Genomic DNA, 26,044 nt, shown 5'->3' with positions numbered 1-26,044 from the left:
TTATATTGGAAGGATTTTTGGAGATAGCCTTTTATCTTTCAGAAAGATGCCACTGTTTCTGAAGGTGTATATTAATTATAGAAAATTAAATCCATGACAACTTCGGTCCCGATGCCGCAGGTCCCCGAGGGATCCAGGCCTGGATCTCTGCCGGCGCCGGTCGACCTCACGACGCCTCCTCCGCCGGAGCCGACACCGGTTCTGCCCCCAGCGCCGTCTCCGGACGACGCCGTTCCCCGGTTTAGCCCCTGTCCGGGCCCGGCGCCAGTGCAGCGCTTCTTGACGCCGCACCTGACGCCGATGGATGACCGTTTAATCTACCACCCGGCTCCGATCATTCCTCCTGTTTATCAGGAATCGGATGACGGGGGCGACTGGGAGGGGTCTGAGGACCCTATGGCCATACAGGGCCAACTTTCACATGACTGGGCAGACGAACTGGGGGATGCCAGTGGTCTGGACACTTCCCCGGACGCTGGTTTCATCTCTCCTCCGACTGTGGCCTAGGAGGAAGGTGCAGCTTTTTCAGTGGTGCTGCGCAAGGCAGCCGCAACCCTGGGGCTTGAGCTGCCTGCTGTGGCCGTGAGGACTAACGTCCTCACAGAGGTGCTTCAACCGTCAGGCAAGCTCCACTGAGCCTCTGCTGCAGTTCAATGAGGCCCTCATAGACGTTATGCAGGGCACTTGGTCCAAGCCCTCCACAGTTCCTCCTGTGGATCGGAACGTGGCCCGGCGCCACCGCCCTGCTCCGGGCGACCCCAGTTTCCTGTCCCAACACCCCACCCCCGAGAGTCTGGTTATCCAGGCCTCCACTTCCCAATCCTCCTTCCCATCCGCCCCTCCGGATCGAGAATCCAAGAGGCTAGAACAGTTCGGAAAGAAGCTGTTCTCTTCCCTGAGTTTGGTCCTGAGGTCTTTGAACACCGCTTGCCTCTTGGACCGTTTCTCCCACTCTCTGTGGGATACGGTGGAGGACGTGCTGCCCCTGTGTCCGGAGGAGGCCCGGACATGTCTCTCCCAGGCGCTTGCTGATGGGCGAGATGCAGCACGACATGCCATACGCTGTGGACTAGACACCACGGACTCGCTGGGTAGGGCGATTTTCACCACGGTGGCGCCTCAGCGCCACGCCTGGCTGCGGTCCACGTCTTTTTCGGGGGATGTCCAGAGTTCCCTCATGGATATGCCCTTTGATGGCACTCATCTTTTTGGTGAGAAGGCGGACAGTGCGCTGGCTCGTTTTAAGGACTCCCGGGCTACGGCCAGGTCCTTGGGTCTCTCGGCCCCACGGCCGCAAACTTCCGCCTTTCGCCCCTTTCATGGCCAAGGAAGGGGTGCCTCCTCCCGTCCGCCTAGCCACCGGCCGCAGACCCAACCTGCACGCAGTCGCGGATGTGGATTCCGCCATGGCGGTACAGGAGGACAACGTGACGGTCAGTCCACATCCACCCCGGCAGCATCCGCCTCAAAGCCCTCCTAGTCCGAGCTTTCAGGCCCATTCCACGCCAGTGGGCGGCAGAGTTCGCCATCACCTGCTCCACTGGCAATCCATCACTTCGGACAGGTGGGTGCTGCAAATCGTCCGAAGGGGCTACTCCCTCCCCTTCGAGACGACCCCTCCAGCCATACCACCGCAGTGCCACCGTATATCGGAGGATCACTTGAATCTTCTGCGGGAGGAAGTTACGGCCCTCTTGGCCAAAGAGGCCGTCGAGCGCGTTCCTGGTCCAGAAGTAGTCCGTGGTTGCTATTCCCGCTACTTTCTGGTTCCCAAGAAGGGCAAAGGGGGCCTACGCCCTATCTTGGACCTCAGGAGCATCAACGTCTTCCTCCGCCAGGAACGGTTCAAGATGCTAACTTCAGCTCAGGTTCTGGCTGCCCTCGACCCTGGAGACTGGATGGTAGCGTTGGACTTGCAGGACGCCTATTTTCACATCCCCGTCCTGCCGGCGTTACCTGCGGTTCACGGTGGGTCAGGAGCACTTTCAGTTCACCGTGCTCCCCTTCGGCCTCACCAGTGCCCCTCGGGTGTTCACGAAAGTGATGGCGGTGGTCGCAGCTCATCTGCGCAGATCGGGGGTTCCAGTCTTCCCCTATCTCGACGACTGGCTGTTGAAGGCGGGCTCGCCCCAGCAAGTCGTCTCCCACCTCCAGACTACGGCCGACCTCCTGCATTTGCTGGGGTTCTCCATCAACGTGCCCAAGTCACACCTGAGTCCCTCCCAGAAGCTCCTCTTCATCGGAGCGGTTCTCGATTCGGCGCAGTTCCGGGCTTATCCTCCGGAACAGCGGGTCCTGGATATTCAGGCTCTGATTCCCATCTTCCGGCCTCTATCCTGGGCTTCGTTCAGGTTGGTGCTGCGGCTTCTGGGGCTGATGGCCTCCTGCATCCTGTTGGTGCATTACGCCAGGTGGCGAATGCGGGCTCTGCAGTGGGACCTGAAGTTTCAGTGGGCCCAGCATCGAGGCAACCTGTCCGACCATGTCTTGATCTCGGAGGGCACTGCAAAACAGTTGCAGTGGTGGCTCACGGACCGCGATTGGGTCAGGGGCAGATGCCTCTCTCTACCCCAACCGGAGCACGTAGTAGTGACGGACGCGTCCCTCCTGGGATGGGGGGGCCATATGGGAGAGGCGGAGATCAGAGGCCTCTGGTCTCCGGCGGAGTCTCAACTCCATATCAACCTGTTGGAGCTGAGAGCGATCCGGCTTGCACTGAAAGCCTTCCTTCCCTCTGTCCGGGGAAGTGTCGTGCAGGTGTTCACGGACAACACCACCACCATGTGGTATTGCAACAAACAGGGCGGGGTGGGGTCGTGGACACTTTGTCAGGAGGCTCTGCACCTCTGGACATGGCTGGAACACCAGGGCATCATCCTGGTGGTTCAACATCTGGCGGGCTCTCTGAACGCCAGAGCGGACGAACTCAGCCGCCGGTGCATGATGGATCACGAATGGCGTCTGAACTCGGACGTGGCGCAAGGTCTCTTTCTGCAGTGGGGAGAGCCTTGGTTAGATCTATTCGCCACCGAAGAGAACACGCAATGTCAGCAGTTCTGCACGTTGGAATTTCCAAGGCGGCACTCGCTCGGAGACGCTTTTCGTCGCGAGCAGAGTTGCGGTCTGTTGTACGCCTTTCCGCATATACCACTTCTGCCCAGAGTGCTGAAGAAGATCAGGCGCGACCGGGCCCAAGTCATCTTAGTGGCTCCGGTATCCCGAGCTACTCAGTATGTCAATCGATCCTCCGATACGACTGCCTCTTCAGGAAGACCTTCTGTCGCAGCAGCAGGGGACGGTCCTCCACCCAAACCTGTCCAGTCTTCACCCACCTCCATGCGTGGAGATTGAGCGGCGACAGTTGATGCCATTTGACTTGCCTCCTGAAGTCTGTGATGTGATTCTGGCAGCCAGGCGTCCCTCCACAAAATCGGTATACGCCTGCAGGTGGAACAAATTTGTGGCATGGTGCACAGCAAAGGCTGTGGATCCCCTTTCAGCCCCTCTTTCTGAGGTTCTACTCTTTCTTTGGCCCAGCAGGGCTCTGCTCTGGGCACCTTGAAAGGTTATCTTTCTGCAATCTCTGCTTTATTACGGCTTCCTGATCAGCTTTCTCTTTTCAAGTCCCCTGTTGTTTCGCGCTTTCTTAAAGGCATTACTCACATGTTTCCTCCTGTCCCCTTCGTAATGCCTCAGTGGGATTTGAATCTTGTCTTGACCTTACTGATGTGCGCTCCCTTTGAGCCCCTTCACAATTGTCCACTTCGTCTTCTGACTCTTAAGACTGCTTTCCTGGTTGCTATCACCTCGGCTAGACGGGTGAGTGAGCTCCAGGCTCTGTCATCTAAGCCTCCCTTTCTTTCTGTTCACCCGGACAAGGTTGTCCTCCGGACTCGTCCTTCTTTTCTTCCGAAAGTGGTGACCCCCTTTCACATCGGGCAATCGGTTACTTTGCCCACCTTCTTTCCGCCTCCGCATCCTTCGAAAGAGGAAGAGAGGCTCCACCGTCTGGACCCAAAACGTGCGCTGTCCTTTTATTTGGACCGCACCAGACAGTGCCGGGTGGACGACCAACTTTTTGTTGGATACGTAGGTGCTAAGAAGGGGAGAGCCGTACACAAATGGACCATCTCACGGTGGGTCGTCTTGTGTATAAAAGTTTGTTACTCCTTGGCGAAAAAGGACCCTCCTGTTGGGCTGAGAGCCCATTCCACCCGGGCCACGGCGGTGACTACTGCCCTGGGACAGGGAGTTCCCTTGCAGGACATCTGTCAGGCGGCGACGTGAGCCTCACTGCACACGTTCGCCAAGCACTATTGCCTGGACAGCCAAGTCCGGAGAGATGGCTTCTTTGGCCGTTCTGTTCTCCAGGACTTTCAGGTGTGATCTTGGTTCGCAGACCCTCCACCGGGGTTGGTATTGCTGGGGTATTTATTCTAAGGTGAGGAATCTAACTAACGTGTTTCTTTCAGATGAACAAGTTACTTACCTTCTGTAACGATGTATCTGTAAGAAACATTAGTTAGTTAGATTCCTCACCGACCCACCCATCCTCCCCGCTCTGCGAACCGACATCTAGGGTTAAGGTCATCCTGTTCAGGGCCCTAGACTTTTTGGCACCAGTGTCGGTCTCTTGCATGGCTCGGCGTTCCTGGCGTGGAAAGCTATGTACAAGAACTGACGTCAGCGCGCGAGGGCGGCGTCTAAGTACTCCGACAACGTCATTCTGGTGCACAACGCCAACGACGGACGCGGAGCCGCAGACGACGCCTAGCGATGCGCAAGGGGTATTGCTACAAAAATCTTTCCGGATCCAGCCTGACACCTGGGGACATTCTAAGGTGAGGAATCTAACTAACTAATGTTTCTTACAGATACATCGTTACCGAAGGTAAGTAACTTGTTCTTTGAGCTCAATAAGTTGAATCTCTGCATAAGTTGATCCTGCACCTGCCTTAAAGACCGCCAGCTTTCCTTGTAAATTGAGTTGGTCAAGTGCTTATAACTACATTGAAAAACGCTGGAATCCCACGGTGTGAGAGGCCACGTTTCTTACTATAACTGATTGTGCAGTGAACAAAAGAGACTGAGTCAGATTCACCTAGCTTCACAGTTACCCCCTACAGTGTTCCAGAGATGTATGCACCATGACTTACAGGCAATCCCTTTCTCCTTGGACTTTAGGGCTGAATTCTTTATTCACAATTGGGGCATTGTGTTGTCAACACCTCTGTGTTTTAAGCATCGATCGTCGGGCCACTCATGAGAGCTTCGCCTATAACTTGGGCAGGGCAGTTGAACTAGTTAGGGCTGTGTTTGTAGTGACAAAAGGGTCTCCTCCTCTGATCGACCTGTGGTTATACGCGCTGTCTCTAGTCAACACTGTCCAATCTGGGATAAATCTTGGGAAAGGACATGCTGCATTTGTGATATTGGACTAAAATAGACAACTCCTACAAGGAACCATTGCCTGGCCATACACATTTAAAATCAATTGCTATTTCGGTGCAAAGATGTTTCACATCATTTTGTTCTTTGTTTTTAACTCTTTACGTATATGGTGCTCAGATGTGTGGCTAGTTTAATGGAGTAAAACTGTATTTGATGTCCTGGAATTACTTTGCAACTGGTTTCCTTGGAGCTGTCGAGCACAAGCATTCTGTTATAGCTGAGCATCAGTTTGAATTAACGTATTTATTCTGGCATGTCCTTCGATGCCTGGTCTGTGTATCTGATTGCGACCACATTTTGTGGCATGGTTGATGTTACACACTGAAAGCCTTTCTTGTATATTCAGATCATGTGATGGCTTGTTTACACCTATCCTAACTTTCTTAGGAGGAGGAAGCAACTTCTTTCACAGTGCAGGTGAGGGTGGAATATTGAACATAATTAGTTTATATTTCTTGTAGGGCCGAGATCTTGTATTCAAATACCCATGTTTGATTGAGTTTCCAACTCTATTGGCTTCATCAGTAATGTATTGCCAGCTGCAGTAGGTGTATACTAATTCAAAGTGCTTTGATGTGTGAACCTGTTAAGGTTATATCAACAGGCACTTTACTTTTTCCAGGGTTACTTGAGATGTAGTGGGCAGGCATTTTCTCCTTCTGCTCCCCATAAGCATCTGGACATTTACAACCTCCAATAACACAGGAGACAGAGGGAGTACAGAGTATGTTTTTACCATAAAGCCTAATAAATAAATTCCACATCCTACCTTTGCAGCTCTGCTTGCTTATCTGAAAATAATTAGTTTCATTAACTTCAATCTGAATGAAAATAAAATGTGACTAACAGGCACATAATATTAAGAGGGAGTAGGAGCAATTAACTTTATTGGAATCACATAGCGGGGTCTGAAAAGGCGCTCTCAAATCGGGTTCCCTGCATTTGCAAAACTAGTGCAACCGTTCTGTTTCATGGAGCTAGAAAGTGACCTCTTGCAAAAAATGCAGCTAATCGAAGATTATGTATTAAATCTTTAAAAAATGCCCATAGCTTAATCAACACCATTAGTTTCTTGATATAATAAATAACATCACGGTTTAAACTTTTGGTGTTGGAGAAGGAATCAGAATACAACCAGGAGGTGTTGTTCGTTCTTGTTTAAACTGAAAATAAATATTTACAAGTTCCCACTCTGAGTGGTTAATAGGGTTTTGTTAATGTTTTTCTGACCGTTGTGATTTGCTGTGATATACACAACCCTGACTGTGTATTGCAGACATGCATGGACCATATGCAAAGCAGTCTTGACTCTACTGAAAAGTAACAGTCAGCCTGATCTTGTAGGCACCTTCCTCTTTGAATGGGGATGCAAGTAACTGCTGGAGATAAACAGTTGAGATGTTGCCAGGTGCTCCACAGGGAGGCACAGTGCTGACGTCAAGGTGGTTATTTGTATTATATTAGTAAACGTGTTTTGGAGAGATGGTCACATCTGCATTAAAATGTACATCGAATAGGCAAATAAGTCGTCTGGCTAAGTCACTAAGTATTCCAATGGTGATAACAGCTGCTATATGTATAACATTTTTCATTGAATAGGCAGCAGATATACAAAGTCGTATTTTTCAAAATACATATCAATTAATAAGTGTTTGAGAATAAAAAAACAGCTTAACTAATCAGTTTTCAAAATGCCGTTTTTTTAGAGAAATATGATGTTTTTAACATCATGAGGATAAACGTTTATATTTATTCTCTCACCTTAGCCATTAAGACTATGACCACAGCAGTGAATATGAACCCTAGCCACTGGAACGTTTTCTGAAGTTTGATGTGTATTTATTGTGCTGTTAATTCCTGGGAGTAGCCTTCACAGGGCTCAAGTAGGATATCTTGATCTAGCATTCATTTCAACATTAAATATTCTTTATACACTTTACACTTCACTAGAGCCCTCGAGCGACGTGCACTTACAGTGCTTTGTAAGTGAATGGGTTGCTGTGTGTTATTGTATCATAGGTGTGATTTGCCCATCAAGTGTATTTGATTGCTCCTGGCAAATTAAGTCTGAGAGAGTTGTGATGTTGGTCCACAACGCCTGATCCCTGCCAAGTGCGCAACAAACATTTCATTATTCCAGTTAACAGAAATGATTTAATATTGTGCTTTGCAGAGAGATTCCTTCACCCCAATCATTCGCTCCAGGCAGCAGAGTGAGAGAAGCAGAAGGGGGAGCCTGTGCTCCTCAGACAGAACCTCGAGTGGATTTGAGGACTGCAGCTCCCGTGATAACAAGCCCGCGCGCCAGGAAAGCGCTAGCGATGTTCGAGCCGACTGCTCATCGGGTGAGCTATGTTTGCAACACATGTATTAAAAGCTCCCCTCTATTTACTGCTGAGTGGAGACAAATCATGACATCTGTAATGCTGTTACTTCCACTTTCTCCCTTTTTAATAACATTTCCAGCACTTCAAACATCCTTTTTAAGATGATGGTTAGAGGGATATGGCAATGAGCCATTCTCATGAGTGTGACGGCCTACCCCGATTTATTATATGGTTAGCTAAGGATAAACCTGTACACCTCTATTTTTATGAATCTTAATTGTGCAACATGAAAGATTAACTTGGAGGCAACCCTGCTTATGAAAAATGTTTTTCACTACTTTGATTCCAAAATATATTGGCACTAAGTCCAAAGAAACCTTCAAACTATTTATCATTTTTATGTTTGTGTTGGTCAACTTTATCTGTTAATCTCAAATTAAACCAAAAGAATGTAAGCCACGGTTAGGTCACATGCAAAAAGATTCACTAGATCTATCATAGAGTCAACCCTAAATATGTCATCGTCCGCCACATATTTTGCAACTTGTGTGCCGCTTTTTCAAGGCTTGAAAAACATTTTAAAAATAAAAAGAAATGTGATTTTAATATGGTTTCTAATTTTAACAACCTTCCAATGCAAAACTGTGGTCCTTTAGATACTCAAGGCAATATTGGAACATAGTTGAATTTTTACACATATTCTCTCTTCGGCATCTTGAAAAGAAATATATTACCACGTGGAAAATGTAGATACTTCAAGAGTATTTCACATATGTATACAATAAATCTTTTTTTCTTCGTAGAAGCTGTTCCTTATAACTACCTCTTTATGACCAATTAATGGCGAATTATTCATAGCATTATTATAGTCCTTAAACACATTTGATCAGACTCGATCTTCACATGGCTTGCCAAAATGATATTTTGTATCAGTAATATGATAGGCCCTGAACTGATCTTTCCACCTTTCGTTTGGATGCCAAATGGTAGAGCAAGTAGACATTATTAAACGAAACACACACTGGGCAATATTGCAATTGATGAACTGTTGTGTCAATGTTTTTCTGTTCACCATAATCTCAAAATTTGCCTGCCGTAATGTGTACATGCACAACATATACGATGTTAATATTTAAATTAAACAGTATGAGAGTTTGGGAAGCTATGTATCGGACAGCTGAAATTCCACCCAAGATATAGTGTCACGGGCCTGATGTGGCCTTTTAAATGTACCTGCTATTTTAAATGTTTCTGGTGATTTGTCATTAATGCATTGCCTGCTGTCATCACCCAAGGTTAATAGGTGCCATTATTGTAAGGATATGCCTCTTTTTGCATGATCACCCCACCAGTTAAGGACTGGTACTGCTGGTTTTTCACCTCTGAGTGCACTGAGGCCTGCTAACCAGACCTCGGTGTTGGTGACCCTTAAAACGTGTATGATTTATTGGCCGATACCCAACTTGCATAGGCTTATTTGCTTGTAAGTCCCTAGTATATGGTACCAGGGGTTCCAAGGGCCTGTAAGTCAGAGTGTAACCCCAGGGACTGCAGCACTTGTTTTGTCACCCTGGTTTTGCCACCCTGGGTGTGCCAAGGGAAATTATGTCTCTCAGCCTGCCGCTGCAGCCAGGAAGAGCAGTCTTTAAACTGCTGACTAGATTTTGCTATTTAAAACAATGGTAAAACCCAAACCTCCCTTTTTAACATTTGTAAGTAACCCATACAGCGGACCTATCGAGTTCTAAGGCAGGGTGCAGCATATTCAAGAGTAGAACATGTATTTAACATATTATAATAATAAAACCCCCAAATTGTCTATTTTACAGTGAGAGACGCTAGTAGTCCCCTTGGCGAGTACAGGGTTAACCACTGACACCTTATCAGTGCTGACTCCTGAACGAGACAAGTAAAATTGGTACTTCAAGGGATCAAACAACTCTTAACATCAAAACTGACTTGATGCCCTAGTCAAATTAAATGTAACTTGTGGCTATGTGCAACTTCTACAAAGTTGCCACTCTGTTGCCCAAGTATTCCAATGGCCATTTGCACAGTCTCCGCTGGCATGACTCATGGGTAGAGGGGGTGAGGGGTCGCACAGGGAGAGGTTTAATTTAAAATAAAAATAAAAGTTAACTTACCTTTGCCGGCCTTGCCCCACGTCGTCTTCTTTGCCGAAAGAAGCAGCCGCAGGCAGCCTCCCTTCCATAAGTCAATCACAACGCCGACCAGCATGGCGTCCACGGGGAGGCCATTTTTCTGTGTAGGCTGCATGCCGCCTACACAGAGAAAATGGCAGAGTGTGCATGACTGGTTTGGTCGGCCCCATTGGGCCGACCAAACTGTCAGCGCCCACAACAGTTGGCAAGCCACTCCTACCCTGCCCTAGAGCCCTAGAGTATTTACAACACCATTTTATGTTTCTGCTCCTCACACTGCGAGAAAGCAGTGGGGTGACGCTCCTCCACCCACATGGAGAAGCCGCCCCTGCATTTGCAGATGGCTGGGGAGACTTGTAAATGTCTCGCAGGACAGGTGACAATAGAGGCCTGCTGCTGGAGGAGTCTTTACCTCCTCCTTTCAGAAAGCCCAAGTGTGAGCCCAAACTGCGAGCTTCAAGGGGGAAGCCACCTTTGAAGAGCAAATTGTGAACACCTACGAGAGGGGCTGCTCATTTGTCTGGGTAGACAGGCTGGCGTCTGGGACAGAGAGAGGAAAACACTTACAAAATGTGTTTTTACATGGTTGTTTAGCCCACAGGTAGCTACACCTCTAGGGCAGGCTGCCAAGCTGTACACACACACCAAGAGAGTTGTCCCGACCTCTTCGGAGTGGCCAGAATAGAGCATTCTGGGATAGCTAGATGCCACGCTTCACAGAAAGTCCTCAGGTGGAGAGAACCTAGTAGCCCATTGGATACTAGCAGCCTTCACTGAGGGCTCTTTTTGGGCATAAAAGGGGCACCCCTTGCACATGGAACCCAGATCTCATTTGGACTGGAGAACAGGATTGAAGGACTGGCCTGCTGCACCAAGGACACAGCAAAGAGAGGCTGCACACAGAAGTTGTCCCATGAGACCAGCCAGTAGCAGAGACTCAAGGGTCAGTTGGCTGACCTCCCATTTGTAGCACAGAGCCACAAAATAACCTGAGTGGGCGAGAGGGTAGCCCAGACCACCAGATCATTGCTCTTCACCGCAGCGCCACCTGGAAGACAAAGGTGCTCAAAAGTTGCGCCCAGGGACATCTGTCTGAGTACAGTTTGGTCACCCAGAAGTAGAGTTATTGCCATGAAAGCAGAACATTTTTTTTTAGCTGTGACCGGAGACCTGTAGTTCAGTGCTCACTGGACGATTGCTGACCAAAAAAGATCTTGTGGGACATAGACCCCTGCGGCCCAATTCTACCCACCAAGACCGCAAACTGAAGAGTAGCCCCAGGAACACACCCATTGTTGCAATTGGCCCTTTTTGCAGGGTCATCCCTGAACTTTTTGCCTTCCTCCTATTCTTTAATGACCTGGTGTTTTTGGTTTTAGGACTCTGGGCACTTTAGCACTGCTGTTCTGTGTAAAGTGCGTGTGCTCTCTGTGGTAAACTTGGTAAGATTGGTCTACACCTGTTTGGCGTATTTAATTTACCTGTCAGTCCCTTGTAAAGTGGTATCTCAGATACCCAAGGCCAGTAAATTAAATGCTACTGGTGGGCTTGCAGTGCTGCTTGCACCACCCACCAAAGTAGCCTTTCAAACCTGTCTCTGGCCTCTGCCATTGCAGGGCCTGTGCGCGCAGTTTTACTGCCGCTGTGACGTGACACCTAAAGTGTGTGCCACATCTGTAACCCCCCTCTTGGTAGTGACAAACAGGCATTTTAGTTTCTCACTCGTGTGAGGCTGCTCTCTCATAGGAATGCATTGAGGATTCCCTGATGAGTGTTTCAGTGGTAATTCCTGACATGAAAGGAGCAGCATGGTCAAGTTTGGTATGTTTGGAATAGTGATAATAAATGCTGCGTATTGGTGGGCGCAGATTTATGATCACTATTTTAGAAATGCCACTTTTAGAAGTTTGCATTTCTTTGTACTATGTGCCTTTGCCTCCCTGATTTGTATTGCATGTCTGGCTCTGGAGTGACAGGGGTTGGTGAGGTGTTTCTCCAGAGGGCCTGGGCGAGTCAGCGCTAGGCTGAATGGGCAGATCTGCATTTGGAGTAGTGGGAGGAGTAGAACCTGACCCTGAATAGATCTGTGCCTGCCTTGTTCAATGATGGCTCCGCCTCCCTGTAGTGTCTGAGGACGGAGCCCAACCTGACAAAGGAGGGTGTGACCACTGTACAAAAAGTGCTTCAGTACCCCCCAGAACCAGTTGGGACTGGTTCCCCAAGCCGTGTGCCAGGGCAGAACACAGACAGAACATGGTATAAATATTGAATGAATAGGTTGGTATTCAAGGGATCAAATCTTGAGACCATTGCAGTTTCTAGTCTTTGATGATGCAAGTCATTATGGTCCAAAAAATACTATTGACAAGCACAACTCAAGCCCAAACCTAGCAACTTCCACATGTACATTTCTCATCCAAGGTCCTCAAATCATTGTCACATGGATGTAAGATTATCGGCTAGCAATATCATAAATCCACGTAGGAAATTATTTTGTGTATTTATTGTGCAAGGACCGCATTGTCACTTGCAGTAATAGGAATATATCATTAAATTCAGATAGATTTTCTGACAAAGATACCAATGTTTTAATAATAGGAAGACTGGGTGCTGGATTACTTTCCATTTTGTAAGATATATTTTAATAGGTAACCTTTTATATTGAACATTTCTAATACAAGACTCCGATGCAGAAGACACAGCTGCAGATTGCCTTCCAGTTCTTGCTGACCAGTAGCCCTTTCATTAATAAACCTCAGGCTCTATAGCTTAATCCAAAGTATCAGCTTGCATACTCAAGAAAATTGCCACATCATTCGTGTAGCCATTGTTGTAACTGCACATTCCCATATCAATGGACTTTGTTCAGATGGGTTATGTATTCGAGAAGTGATAATCAGTGAGGCCACATCAAAGTTCTGAGCCTAAGGGTTTTTAATTTGTCTCTATACACGTTTTGCTTGTCATGCCAAGGAAAAGTAGATTTGATTTTTATTGACAAAAGCCCAGCAATTTTCTTTCTGAAGCTGCAGGATGAAGCAGATTTCAGACCTTAGGCCGGATATGGTTAAGAAACTCTGGAGTCATCAGAATGCTTTTTATTGATTTTATTATATCAAATGTGAAGTTATAGCACCCCAAAACACAAATGCCCCAAATGATGTGTGGCATTCATTTACACTTCAGAATATTTAGATTGGCATTCAGCAAAGTTTCTTTCTGTGGAAGAGAAAAAAGGTTATCAGGATATGTCCATCTCCTGCTGTGCTCATTCTAAAAATCTAACATTCACCTGTGAAAAATAAATTAAGGTTATCGGAATAAACCTGGCTTGCCTCATGACCCATTACTCAGAAAATCACCTTCTTACCTTCCTTTGAACACCTTACTCCACTTACCTGCTGAAAAGGTTTTAAGGATACATCGTCTTCCTTCCTTGACCAACTTGTAACTGTTTAGGTAGCCCTCTATAGCATAGCCAGTTCTCCTCCTGGTATCCTCACCTATTCCTATCCCTTGATTCTGTTTATGGTGGGAGATTTGTACATTATGGGTTGGACCAATCCTTAACAAGGAACCCTTGGTGCCAGGTAAAGGTCCCACCCCTGAAACTCAATTCTCTGTCTGCATTTCTCTGTTCCTGTACATCACTTTTATTTCGCTCCTGTTATTTTTCCAGTGAGTAAGCACAAGAGGCGAATACTGTGAGGCAGTGTTATAGGTAAGCCATTGCTAGTGTCCAACAGAAACCCGCAAAAACAGTGATAATATCCATCTGTGCTATACAGGGTATGTGATCTCTGTTGAATCACCCATGTCGACGTAGTTTTGTGAACTGGTTTGTTGACTTCACTTTGACGACTCACCCCAGTAATGACATATGGGCTTTGATGATCTCCAACCCAAACTCACAAAAAAAAAGTCCTAGATGAAGCTCTCTAGATGCCCATAGATGACACAATATGCAATTCAGAACCTAGGTATGTGACTATGGGTTTCATCCTGTCCTGACATCGCCTTTCAAATTGACATGTCTTGTAATCCAGAATTGTGCTGAATGGCACAAATATTCATTCCAGCGGGGCAAAAGAATTACATTTTTCTTGGCTGACGAAGCAGTCTTACATGTGATTTCTTAATATTTACCTTCTTTAAATATTCAGTAGTTGTTCATGGAGAGAATTCCTTCCGATTCTCATGACTATGGTCCTCTAATCTAGCGGTTGACATCAGGGGGAATGTCTACCTCATCTTTAGAATTCAGGCCATATATTTCAGAACACTGGGAAGACTTCTAGGCAATTTGTTGAAGTCATAAGAGTTCTGTGTGGATATCACCTTATTCTATCATAATACAACATTAGGTCAAGTTAAGTGTTAGAAAAAGATGCTTACAAATAGTGTGGACTAGAATTGCTATGTATTGATTTTAGGGCAGCACCTTCCTCTTTGCCCATCGTCATTGGCAAATATTTTGTTACGTATATGGCAGAGATAGGTGCAGTGATGTAGCAAAGGTGTCGTGGGACCCCAACCCCTGGGTACATGTTAAGTTAGCCCTCACTCCTCTAGGCACCAGTGCTCCAGCACCTACTGCACTAATGATGGCTAAACCTCTACTTAAAGCTACTCATTCTATGTGTCTTTCCTCTTTTCCCTAACGTTCCCCTCTCATATCCACTCTCCCGTTAAGTTCTGTCCCCTGTATGATTCCATTTTGCCTCTTTTCCACACTCAGGCATCCTGATGTCCTTTCACCCTTTTTTACTCCCCATTCAATCTCACCTTCATTGCTCATCTTCATGGTTGTCCTCTCCAAATCTTCTTTTCTTTTTACTCTTACTTCATTCAAATCTCCCTTCTCCCACACACATGTTCTTTGTCCCTCTTGTTTCCTAACTGTTTTATCCTTTGTTTCTGTCCATCCTATCTATTCACCTTTCCTCACCTGTCCCCTCTTTTTTCCATTCTTTGTTTCTCAGTTCTTCCTCTTTACTCTCCCATACCATGTCTGTCTTTCCATTCTCTCTCCCCTCTCGTTTGATCTGTTTCTTACCATCTCATAGTTGTTCCTTTGTATCCACTTGGGCCGTTTCCCTATACTTTGTCCCTTCCCTTTGCTCTCCCTCCTTTATATCTTGACCATGTGTTTTTCAATCACCTTCCTAGTTGTCTTTATCTTTATATCCATTCCTTTCATGTTGCCTGCCTGCCTCCCTTCTTGCTATTCTTCTTTTCTTTTTCTTCGCAGCAGTGCTTTTCTTTTGTTCTCTATTCTCCTCTCCACCCTTCTTTTCTTTATAATTAGCCATCTTTCTGTCTTTCCCATGGTGAACACTATGTCCACAGCCTATTAATGCTTTCCTGTGTGTCTCTTTGTCTCTGTCATTTCCATACTCCTCCCCAGGAAGGGTCAACAGAGCCAGGCCCCTGGGAGGCACAATAAATACGATGCCCCCCTCTTGTCCCTGGGCCCAGGTAACACTGCACCAGCAACATCATTGGTTTCTATGACCCTGCATAGTCACCCCAGCTGATGAACTAAATATATCTGTTTTCTGCAACAGTAAACATTTTCCAGTGGGTAATTTCTCCATTGCAAATTCCGTTGTTCAGCTTAATTTCAGCTCTTTTTTGTTACCTAATCTAAGGACTGTAAAGTACTATCAGATGGACCGAGAGTAGTGCTAATCCCCTAAGGATTTTGTTGCCCCCCTCCGGAGCCTGATTTACAAAAAGCAAGATCAGGTTAGCATGAATTATTAAGCAAAAATATGTATGCCTCATTAATATGCAGTTCAAATTGAATCAAAATCGAATCAAAATCTTATAAATCAGAGGACGAACCAACATGGGGTCGCCTCAGAAGGGAAGGACAAAGGAATGTTACTCCTCTCTCTGAGAGCACTCTAAGACCTTCTATTCTGCTGTGTTCTATCTTAAAACTGATCTCAACTTCCCTAAAACACACAAGATCTCACATTTTACACACCTATGTGCAGTTCTCATAAGACTGTTCAGCCAGGTTAAAACATGATTGTTAGAACTGGGGGTCTCTAGTTGGCTGAGATAGGTACCTTAGTCCAAATAGAGACCCTTGTTTCTAAGTCGGGGAAAGGAAGGACACCTTCTCCGATAGCCCCTGCTCACCCCCTCGGTAGCTTGGCACGAGCAGCCAGGCTTATCTCCAAGGTAAATGTGTAAAGTGTTTGCAACCACGCTCTCAATAACCCAATGATGACACCACAAATAGACTCCACACGAGTTTCATAAAAAAACAATTATATGTTTATAAAAAAAATATATACGGTGAGACCGCATGATAATATTCCAACATATGCGTATTTGTAATATTTTCACCTGGCCGGTTATTAGGCCAGCAAGCCCTTGTAGGTTCTTGCAGTATTAATGAGCAATTCTAAATGATCCAATGCAGTCATAATGCAATGCTATGCAGTTCGTAATGCAAGAATCAGGTACTGCGTAATGTAAAAATAATGCAGTTCATTATGCACCAATCAGGCAATTCGTAATGTCAAAATAATGCAATTCGTAATGCAACAATCAGGCAATTCGTAATGCAAAAATAATGCAATGCGTAATGCAACAATCAGGCAGCTCGTAATGCAAAAATAATGCAATGTGCTAATGCAACAATCAGGCAGTTTGTAATGCAAAAATAATGCGATGCGTAATGCAACTATCAGGCATTTCGTGATGCCAACAATAATGTACTCCGGCACCGATCACGGTGCTCTGGACGGTCTCTATGCCACTCGTACTGACCCGCGGTCCGCTACTGTCAAAACATGCCCCCAACACGGGGATGGTGGAAAACAAAGTGCAGCTCCACACTCCAGCCCCGGCACTGCCACTCCTCAGCACGTGCGGGCCGTGATACCTGCTTGAGCGGAGGCTCGCTCTGTGAGAATGTGAAAAGCTGAGAGCGTTTCTCTCGGAGCCCGCACCCCGCCCCAGGCGGCGACACACGTACGCTCACTGAGCGTTACTTGCGGGGTGCGACCTCGCTCTCCTCTCCTCGCGACTTGGGCCTCCGATACGACTTCGGTGATTTTGGGCTCTGGAACTTTAGCCCCCCCTCCCCGATGGGGATGATTCGAGGTCCCTCCTTGGCAACAGCAGGCTCGGGCTGGCAGCACAGCTCCTCTGGGCCGATGGCAATGACGCAGGTCTCCGGCTGCAACAGTGCACTAGCACACAGTGTCGCTGAGACTCATTTGAGCTCTGAGGGTGTACGGTCACAGGGCAATCTTCACGAAGGTCTCGAGCTGCACGAAGCACACCCACACAGCGTCACTGAGGCTCACTTGAGCTCTGGGCGTGCACGGTCACAGGGCAATCCTCACGAAGGTCTCAGGCTGCACGAGGCACATGCAAACAGCGTTGCTGAGACTCACTTTGATTTCGGGTGCACACGATCACAGGACAATCCTCACGAAGGTCTGAGGCTGCACGAAGCACACGCACACAGCGTCGCTGAGACTCACTTGGACACCAGGTGCCCACGATCACAGGGCAATTCTTACGAGGGTCTCAGGCTGTAAAAAGCACATGCACACACCGTCGCTGAGACACACCTGGAAACTTTTGTGTTCCTGAGTTTCCATAACAGGGAGCCAGCTCTCCTTGGGCCCTTGGGGATAAGTTACTTCAGGGCACAGCACACAGCAAAGTCCTTTCAAGTAGGGGGACACAGCACACATCAAAGTCCCTTTAGCCTCTCCTTGGTTAAATCAGCAAACTGCAGGCCAGCCCCAGAACACACAGCAAGGGTCAGTCCTTTCCTTCAGTCTCTTCAGCTGTTTCTTCCTTGGCAGAGGTTCCTCTTGACCACGAAGTAGTTTCAATCCTTTAAATTCTTGAACAGTTCCATTCCAACGTTCAGGCGTTTCAGCTCTCCTAGTTATACCCCTAAATGTATTTGAAGTCTTTGTGTTCAGGGGGACACTGACCCCTGTCGAAACCAGTTCTGGGTGTCTCTGTGCCAGTGACACCTTCTTCCTTTGATAGTGAGAGTCTGGATCCTCAATCACTCAGCAGGAAATGGAGCCATTGTTTTATGGCAGCAGCCCATGCCTCTTCACCTCCAGGGGCTACCCCTCCCCCCTACACTCCAGATGCAGGGCCGCCTGTTGCTGTCTCACCTCCTCCCCTGGGTCAAGACATTCCCCAGAACCTATCACATTCAAATCCAGACAGTCAATCCACAACCAGGCAGAGACACACAGAAATGTTGGAACACAAAACCCAGCCACTTCTAAAAGAGTGATTTCTAAATACACAATGCAAAAACCACCTTCACAAAAAGATGTGTTTTTAAATTGTGAGTTCAGGCACACTAAACCTCACCTCTCCATCTTAAGCCTATGGTAATATAGGCTGTAAACATATTACACAGCCTCCCCATTCTGTCCTATGGGCAAGATGGCCTTTCAACAGTAAAAAACGAAATGGAGAGTATTTTCATTGTCAGGACATGGTACACACCTCAGTACATGTCCTACCTTTCACAAACACTGCACCCTGCCCAGGGGGTACCTTGGGCATACCATAGGGGTGTCTGATGTGCATATAAAGGGAAGGGTAAGGCCTGGCAAGTAGGTGCACTTGTCAGGACAACCGGGCAGTTTAACAAACTGCGGGCAGGCACTGCAGTGGCAGGCCTGAGTTCTCTCTTTAGGACTACTTGTGTGAGTGGCACAATTAGTGCTGCAGGCCCACTAGTAGCATTTGCATTACGAGCCCTGGCACACACAGTGCACTTTACTAGGGTCTTTACTAGTAAGGCACACATACCAATCATGGACAACCAATTACCATTACACTTTATACAGGGAACACTTGCACTTTGACACTGATCAGCAGTGGCAAAGTACCCAAAGCATCTAAGTTGGCAACACCATGTCAGAGAAAAAGGTCTAGTGGAAGGCAAAATGTTTAGGGAACTTTAGCCAAAAAGGGCCAAGTCCAAGAGTGATGATACAATTACATATTTGTTAGGTTCTCAAGGTTTCTAACAATGCAAGCTTCTTTTGCATCCTTCAAACTTACACTGTTTGTAACTGAATAGGACACATGGACTAGGCTGCACACTGCAGATGTCTTCTTGAATATGCTGTTCATTAAAAACACTCCATGATTATCACAAAGAAAAGAAAACATTTATTTGCATGAGTCAGAAGGAAATAGAACACTATGTTCGACGATTAGAACTCTAGCTCACCTAGAAATATGTCACATGTCACAATGCAAGTTGGGTATCATTCTGCAAGTCAGTGTTCTGATATTAACAACTGCCTATGTGTTTTGCCTAAGTAGCCATTTAAAACAGATCCCCTCTTTTCCGATATTTTAATGAGAAACCCATTTCACCAAAACTAAGAGCGCTTTGGTGGTCCAAAAACATACACTTCTCAGATAAGTGCAGTCTTATACCAACTTAAAGCTCGCTCTATTCTACATTTTACCAGCTTGGTGCCATAAATTCATAGTTGTATGCTGTGCTTCGTCCTAGAATGTAATAAATTCCCAGATCTATCCCGCTTGAAGTTAGTATCTGTAAACGTCAGAAATGAAAGGAGGTAAATGCAGACGTCCATAGCCACTTGCAACGCAAAGGCCCTTTGAAGATTGTCAGGAGTATGACTCCAACTCAAACCTCAGTTCTCTCCTTTGGAATAACCCTCTGAATAATGTGTGTTTTAGAAGAAATGGTATCTCTTGAAGAAGTCCTCCAGCAATATACAATTAACTGTTTCTTTTTCAGGGAAAAATATTAACTTGCAGTCCTACTGTACATGATATTGATGCTTTGCTAATGAGGACATGCCATAATTTTCTGAATATTTTAGCAACCTCACTAGAATACACATATGCTTCCTTTGGCATGAATATATGGATGCCTCCGGCTTGTAAGCAGTTCAGTAACCTTTTTGCAAGTGACTATACACATTTTACTTATACATTTCCATTATCTTAGATTGCAGCAGCCTTTCAGGACAGCCAGTTTTCCATGTCCACAAAGTATTGCCACACTGGTGCAGTTACCTGGCCTGGGGTATTTGTATGCTGATTTCAGTCGTCTGTGCTGTGATAACAGGAACTGTTGGACTGAGGTAAGAATTGCTGTATTGCAAGCCTTTCTTAAATCTGGTTGTTTGTTCAGCTTCGTGATTTACAAGAGTATTAAGATGATGTAATTTTCAGAATCTGTGATAAATTTGCCAAGAAAATATTGGTTACCACCCCTTTAGTTTTTACCCCCAGAGGTACTCACAGTCATCTTGACGTACCTCACACATCAACAACTATAAATTCTCTGCAGCTCTCACTTGTTTCTCACAGCACAAGGGGCTGTGATGGGGCCATGGTAATGTTTTTCTTGATTAAATATTCGTGCTATTCACATAAGGCCTTCATTCCTTTATTAGATGAATACTAAAATATCCAATGTTACTGTATCCTTCTACATTCTCGGTACAGTGCTCCATTACTTTTCCTAAGAGGTTTGTGCTTTTTATGCTGCCGTACATGCATATGCATAGATACAGTGTTCTAAAATTGAGATAAGAATTTCTAGGCTAAGGTGCCTTTTCAGCTATAGTGTCAGGGCTCCTAGGGGCGCTTGGACAATAGCGGGTACAGTGTTGGGCAGAAGTTATGGGTCAGGAAGAAGAATGCGGGCCAGAGGCAACGGCTGGACCAGGCTGAATCAGAAATGGAACCGAAGAAAGGCCGCCGCTTTCTAATCAACGCAGCGGTCTAGTTTATTTATTCCCCACAGGTGTTCAGAGGCAGCTTGAGGCGCGCGCGCTGGAGCCAACGCGCACTTCACTGAGGAAGTTTCAGAGCACGCAGGTTAATTCTTAGGCTCCTCAGATTTAGTCAGAGAGCAACCTCGTCGGGTTTCGCCCGGTATCTCGTCCGCTACCTCCGTCGGAAGTAGTCAGAAGCAGTCTAAGTTCGAAGCAAGGTTGAGAAGGAGAAGTTTGCTGAGGTAACAGGTTGTGGCGCCTCTTCCCAATTTCTCGGCTTCAGCTGGTGAAAGCAACTCGTCGAAGGATACCTAGCGCTATCAGAACCTGAAGGAAGAAAGAAGTCATAAGCTAAGTCACAAAGAAAATTATAGAATTACTCTGAATGAAATGTAAATAAAATGTTGTATATAGTTAAAGACAAGACCAGTACTTACCAGAAAAAATCTAGATTAATGCCAAATTCCTGCTAAGAAGGAAAAGGTCGTCAAAAGGGAATTCCAGAACAGTTAAGAAAAGTCGTTAGAAAATAGATACTATTAAGAAGAGTCCTTACAAAGATAAAGGCATACACACTCAAGTAAGTGAATTAGATTACCTAAAGTGTAAGAGAGTTTCAAGGGGTAAATAGGAAATAAATACATTAAGCGATATCTTGTTGACAGGTAAATTCCAGAGGTGCCTTTTCAAGAAAAAGAAAGAACAGAAAGAGAGATAGAAACAAGAATGATAGAAGAGGGGCACAGTGCTTGGAGCTAAGGGTAGGTAAAGAACAAGGGAGCGGAATAGAATATGGAGTTCAGCTAAGTGTAAGAAATAATAACTTAATGCTTGGTTTTTAGATTCTCTCAGTTGACACGCAGTCTGCAGATAGAACGAAGAAGTAGACGAAAGAGAGAAGACAAGCTTCAGGACCAGTCTCTTCTTGTTTATTATTTTATCCACTCCCCCTTCCCCCTTGGGGGTAGATTTGTGGGTCTAGAAATTAAACTGGACCGCAGAAATATCCTTGAAGGGGAGTTGGGAATCAGCGTCTCAGTTCCTGTGCAAGATACTGAAAGAAAACTCTTGAAACCTTGACATATAGTCACAATTAACCTATCATGTTGTTTTGATTATTTGTTTCTTTTAAAGATGACACCAAGATCCTTGTATTTTTAGGACTTAGGCAGTAGATAGCCTCATGCGTTTTGGTGAGGTGTCATGGTCCCGCCATTGCACAGCTCATGTAGTCACGTAGGACATCACCATATGGAATAACCAATGATCCTCGAAATTTAATTTCTTAGTTCTGTATGTCCGCATCAAAATATAGCCCTGACCACCAAAGTGCGCTTCACCTGAGATGATTGGACTGACCTGACCAGTGCAGCACATCCTATCCAGAAAATTCCCCAATGCCGCAACTACCCCAAAAAACCCCACTGAAGGCTCACCAGGTTTACTGTACTCTGTGTAGGCTGTTTGAGTCATTCAGACTTATTGAGAATTGCCACATCTGGAAGACTAACACAGCCAATTTTAATCAGGCCTGTAGTTGCAACTTTGTAAACCATAATAATATTTTCTAATTACCCACAAAATTGAGGATTACTGCAGCATACTTTTAGCTGAGCAGGTTGTAGTACAAAGATACAGGCCAGAGGTCATGATTTACATTGCGAAAAGACCAAATATCCGCTTGTCTCCCAATCAATCCACTCTATGTAAGCATGAAATACCAAATAGAGAGTTAGTCAGTGGCTTCAGGTAACTGAGCCTAACCGCTGGGCCTTGGAGGACTTTAACCCCTTGTGTGCCACGCCCTTTCCCCGCCCTGTGCCGGGCGTTGCATTAGCGGGCGGGGTTCATGACGAGCTGGACTCGTCATGGGCACAGCGCAACCGCGGCCCATGACGAGTCCAGCTCGTCATGGGCACACAAGGGGTTAATATAGTCCATACACGCAAGTTCTACTACTACTTTGAAACTGTTAGATAACCATTGTTTCAGCTAAAGGGTGTCACTTACTGCCATTCCCCTTGCCTTTATACTACTAAGCACTGCATCCCAAGAGAATCTGAGAGCATCTTTCTGGCCACTGACACACAACATCAAAATAATTTCCACATAGACTCACAAGAAAGACAATATTCTACCTACCATGTACTTGCCTAAGGTATAGCGTGCTACACATCCAAAAATGCACCTTGGCGCCCTTCACTGGGTATGAAGCACTGTAAAAATGCTGCAAAACAATACAATGCCATCAGTTATGGTTGGTTAGTCTACAATTACTGGAGAATTTAATTGGTGTTGGGGTTTTGCATTGGAGCCATAATGTCATTCTGAAGAGGACTTTTAAAAGTTTTTTTTCTATGAACAAAAGATTTTTTTATGAGCAAACGTAACTATATTGCACCTTTAAAAAAGGTTTCTGTCCTTTATTTTGGATTTGTATGATGTACTTAATTACTTGCTACAACATAAAAAGTAAGGTACAGAGCCCTGGATAGTGCATAGCGGCAATGGGCCCAGTTTATGGTGTTCAGTGGAGTGATTACCTCAATCCATTACGCTATGGACACTGTTTCTAGTCCTGGGATTTTCAGCTTCAAATAAATACAAGTAGGTCATGTAGACTATTTAAGTTAAAGTAGGTAAACTAAAACTACATTACCCAAAATGCATGTGGTTTTCATACCAAAGCCTAGGACTGAAAATAGCGTCCGTGATGGCATGGAGTGAGGTAGCCACCCTACTCTTCAGTCAAAGTCTGCACTCAGCAACTTGGTCAGGATGGAGTTCATGTCATTTGACCTGGCCCACCACCCAGTCTGCATGTCCAAAAACCTAACAAGGTATTACGTTTGGCCACACCTTACACCCAACCCTGTACAACCCAGAACAACTGTGCATAGACTGGGCACAGGGCCTAGCCTTTTGCTACATATTGCATCCAGCCCCTCTATCCACAGAACCAAGTGGGCAATTCTTTAGCTGTGGTCGATGAGTTCTGGGTGCAGACCTTTAACTACACTCAGCCCATGTAGCAACCAAACCAACTGCCAGGGAGTGCCTTTAACCCATGTTGTAGAACACTCTGGATCTTGGGACACAATATGTGAAAGACCAGGCCCTGCATCGAGCACAGTATCCAGATAACAACTTAAGCAACCTTTGGCTATTACCAGGAACATTGTGGGACTTAATCCCCCAATCGCATATTGAATCCATGGATTCAAAATGCCACTGAGGATCTGGAGTGTCTCAAGCTTCTTTTAGACCCACTCTGAATAATTATTCTGGGAATACAGTCAGTGTTTTGTTTATCAGAGGGTCTTTATTTTCTTTTAACCTCCTCCCCTCCATCAGCCTCTTTTCTGGGGTCAGGTAGTGATCCCATAATGTCTGTACATGGCCTCTTCGACAATAGTTTTGTCTCATTCTTTCCACTGATGTTTCAGGGAATCTGACGATCAATGAAATGTCAGCTGTGCTATCCATGGGTCCTTTGAGTTGATATGATGATACTATAGAAAATGCTACATATATGGATGTTTTTCAGGGCAGTATCTATCTCTCTGACACCCCTCATTACTGCTTAGGTCAGTTGATGCTCATCCTGCGCTCCTATGTCCCTGCGCACTTAGTTTATTGACCGTTCATCTCCACAGCTTTCAGGGAATGGTACAACCGACCCTGGACTTCAAACAGCAACATTCCGTAACCATGAAGCTGACATCGCAGCTAGGCCTGGGCCGTGAACGTTGCTCCGTTCGCTGAGTTTGCGAAGTTTTCTGCACTCCGCACTCTGAGGAGCTCGCGGAGTGCAGAAAACTCTGCTTCGCGTTGTGCAGCGGAGTTTTTTCCCTACTCGCGATTGGTAATTTCACGATGTTCGCGAGCTGCCGCTTAGGTACAATTTCTACACGAGCGGCAGGAAAACCAGCACAAACTGCAGTTCACAATGCACTCGCGGAACTTCATGGAGATTTTTTGTAACTTCGAAACTCCGCGAACTACGCCCAGGCCTAATCATAGCAGGAAGAAATAGGTAGTTTAATTACTACAACATCTCCTTTCTTTCCATAAAAGGAACATAGAAATACAGCATAACAAGATAAACCGGAAAGAACAAAAGCAATGGAATAAATAAAGAAAAAGAAACAAAACAACAGAGAAAAAATTGAAAAGGCGCAATGAAACTATACAAAAGTATTTGCAAACACAGTAGCACAAGGAAAATTCACAATGGGTTTAATAAAGAAAGCGAACGCCTAAATTATGAAATGATAAGAAGACTCCAAAGTCTGTAATGGCACACCAATTACAAAGCCAAACGCTTTGGTGGAACACTTCTTCTAACACTACTACACGTATTGGAAAGTTGGGGACTGCCCTGATTCAGAAGGGTTTTGGGTTGGGTTCTGGGTTTCATTTAAACAAGCTCTGACCCAAAACACCCAGACACACTCTTGAGTCCCAATTTCTTAACCACCCTCCTGGGATGCAATTCCACCATTTCTTTCCATTAACCCTCACAGAAAAGAGTGAAGTGGCATCAACCTTAACAGGAGGAATGAACTTTGACAAACCCTTGGGCCACCGAAACCTTGGAATTAAAATCAGAAGAATCCTGGACAGCATTTTTTGACAACATATTGGTAACATTGGCTGAACATTTATCCGCACCCACACCTGAATTAGGAGAAACAGTCACAGCAGTGTCCGAAGACCCATCTTTGGTACACAAACCCCACTTCCTCATCCAAGCAGGAAACATGTAAAAAGTTGCAACTCCTCCACATAACAACTCAAACGCACTCTAACACAGTGCTTGACTGGGGGTAGTGCGATAGCTCATAACATGCTTTGTACCTCTTCCTTTATTTCAACCTGATTGGATAAAGCCCACTGCACACACTCAACCAAGATGCGATTCATGCGCTCAATGAAACCATTGGCTTGAGGATGATATACAGCCACATGGCGATGCAGAATGCCAGATTGAGACAAGAAATCAGATATTTTCCTTGATGTGACTTGCACACCTTGTCTGACACAATTTCTTTAGAAAATCCTTCCCTTGCGAACAAACCTTGAAAGAAACTGATAACTTCTTCAGTATTGGGATCAACTATGAAATGGACCTCACACCACTTGCTGTAATAGTAGGCCACCACCAAAGTAAATTTGTATCTGTGTGGCAATGCATTGAAAGGCCCTATACAATCTACAACCAGTTCCATCCATGGACCAGTTGGAGGTTTAACCACTTGGATCGGGGGAGTGACAAATTTGATGACCTTGTACAACAAATCATACACCCCTTGACAACATCATCCAC

The 26,044-nt window shown here is 45.8% G+C and overlaps 1 protein-coding gene across 1 annotated transcript in view; it reads left to right on the top strand.

Moving 5' to 3' along the window:
- Positions 1-26,044, top strand: part of PKD1L1 (polycystin 1 like 1, transient receptor potential channel interacting) — a 1,386,277-nt gene that overhangs the window by 959,843 nt on the left and 400,390 nt on the right. Inside the window, exons 48-49 of the mRNA XM_085607392.1 lie at positions 7,625-7,796; positions 19,941-20,076. Of these exons, the coding sequence (XP_085463518.1) occupies positions 7,625-7,796; positions 19,941-20,076 (308 nt within the window). The remainder of the gene's footprint in view (positions 1-7,624; positions 7,797-19,940; positions 20,077-26,044) is intronic.

This window comes from Triturus cristatus, chromosome 5_2, assembly GCF_964204655.1.
Source record: "Triturus cristatus chromosome 5_2, aTriCri1.1, whole genome shotgun sequence".
Classification (NCBI taxonomy): Eukaryota; Metazoa; Chordata; class Amphibia; order Caudata; family Salamandridae; genus Triturus; species Triturus cristatus.
Note: the sequence above shows the minus strand (reverse complement) of the source record. Positions and strands in the feature narration are given on the sequence as shown.